The 2024-nt window shown below is 36.0% G+C and overlaps 1 protein-coding gene across 1 annotated transcript; it reads left to right on the top strand.

The window, feature by feature from the left end:
- The first annotated feature begins 534 nt into the window (after positions 1–534).
- Positions 535–1777, top strand: LOC107963674 (dehydration-responsive element-binding protein 1D). The gene has a single exon (XM_016900102.2). The coding sequence runs from the start codon at positions 624–626 to the stop codon at positions 1239–1241; it is 618 nt and encodes a 205-aa protein (XP_016755591.1). The 5' UTR covers positions 535–623; the 3' UTR covers positions 1242–1777.
- Positions 1778–2024: the final 247 nt, after the last annotated feature.

Raw genomic sequence — 2024 nt, 5'->3', positions numbered from 1 at the left:
AATGAAAAATAAAGGGAAAAAATGAAGTTAAAGAACGTAAAAGAAAAAAATTAAATTGCTCAAAATGAAAAAATAGAGGGGCCAATTGTAGAATTTAACCTAAAATTTTCATTTAAAATGATAGATTTATCGTATCACATCACCTTGCCATTACATTGTTAACTAAAATTAATGGCTCAGTGACTAAAATATTACAACATGATAACATAAGTGACTAAAACGTAATATTTTAAATATAAATAACTAAAATATAACATAAAATAAATAAAAATGACAATTTTGATAGTTTGCTGAAAGTCAAAAACTCGTTAAATACCCAACGCCTAGAACCTGGACTTGGGTATTTTGAAAGTGATTTGGTTTGCGCTTGGACTTTCCTAGTTTTCTTTGTCAACCTATTTCTTAGCTTAAACCTCCCTATGTGGAAACCGTGGACCATACACTGTTCCCTCTTTCTTCGTATGGGCGTCCGTGTGAAAACCGCAAGGCTGCCAGGCGTCAGCCATTCCTTAAAAACCCACACAATAAAGTTTCACTATCGTTCCCTCTTTGAGTTCCAAATCCAACTCCATAGGTTTTTTTTTTTGCAGCTTAAAAAGCCCAACACAAAAGTCTTTTACTTTATGGCGGCTGAAACGGCGGAGACACCGTCATCGTCATCCGAAGAAGTTTATTCATTAGCAACGAGTAAGCCAAAGAAACGTGCAGGGAGGAGAATATTCAAAGAGACTCGTCATCCTATTTTTAGAGGTGTACGACAAAGGAAAAAGAACAAATGGGTATGTGAGTTACGTGAGCCTAATAAAAAAACTCGCATTTGGCTCGGTACTTATCCTACACCTGAAATGGCTGCACGAGCACATGATGTTGCTGCATTAGCGTTTAGAGGTAAAAGTGCTTGCCTTAATTTTGCTGATTCAGTTTGGAAGTTGCCTTTGCCGGCTTCAATGGATGCTATCGACATTAGACGAGCAGCTGTGGAGGCGGCCGAAGCGTTTAGGCCTAAAGAATCGGAGGAACAGTTGGGGGGCGGTGGCACAAGGCAGGGAAGTGTGGAGGCTTCTTCGAGTGGCGTCGAGGTTAACTTTGTGGATGAAGAAGCAATGTTCGACATGCCGAACTTGCTTGCTAGCATGGCTGAAGGACTTTTACTTTCTCCACCTAGGAGTACTAATCCGGATGATGATGATGATAGTGATATCGATGTTTCCTTGTGGAGTTACTGGTTTTTTTTTCAGTAAGGTGTTTTTTTACAAAACTGATCAATACCTGAAGGGAAGAGGATAATAGCAAAGGGGTGGTAGAAGCTAGAGGAGGAAATTTGAAGAAGAAAGGAAGGTGGTGAGTTTGGTAAAGCATTGAATGATGATAGAAAGCATCCATGGTTCCTTTGATTCCTTGTTTTTATCTCTCTATCTCTTTGATTTTTTTTTTCTTCTCATTTTTATAGGGGATACAGAAAAGGATTAAATATTTATGGAAATTGTATTAAATTTTTCACCTGAGTGCTGGCTTTAACTAGTAATTTTTTAAAAGATCAAAGTGGCATGCCTCGCAGACCGTTACATGCATCTTCCAACAATTATCATCTTTAGATTCATATATATTAATATAGATATAGTAAGGATAAATAATACATATATAGATGTAGATATATTGTTTTGTAATAGGATGTTGAAGTTTAAGTCAACTAGTTAAGGGCATGTACTTCGAGAAATTTTAGGCTATCTGGTTTTCAATGTCAACCACACGTTAAAAAAAAAAAAAGGTTCTTTTTTCCAATAGTCATTCTTTTGTTGGTATTCAATTATTAATGGTTAAATTATCGGATGGGTCCTTATACAATAATTTGAAGCATAAATTAGTCTCTTTATTATAGAAGTACGCAACTTAAGTCCTATACAATTTTTTTATACAAATTCCTATATATTTAATTTTGAAGTAAATGGGTTGATTGAAGCTTAGTTGGTACTATTGCTATGGTAGCAACAAGAAGGGCATGAGTTCGAGTACGCTTAAGTGTA

This window comes from Gossypium hirsutum, chromosome A03 (genome assembly GCF_007990345.1).
Source record: "Gossypium hirsutum isolate 1008001.06 chromosome A03, Gossypium_hirsutum_v2.1, whole genome shotgun sequence".
NCBI lineage: Eukaryota > Viridiplantae > Streptophyta > Magnoliopsida > Malvales > Malvaceae > Gossypium > Gossypium hirsutum.
This window is presented reverse-complemented; position numbering and strand designations above follow the sequence as displayed.

Excerpts from the sequence above, each read along its gene's own strand:
- LOC107963674 (XM_016900102.2), top strand. The coding sequence starts at position 624 with ATGGCGGCTGAAACGGCGGAGACACCGTCATCGTCATCCGAAGAAGTT.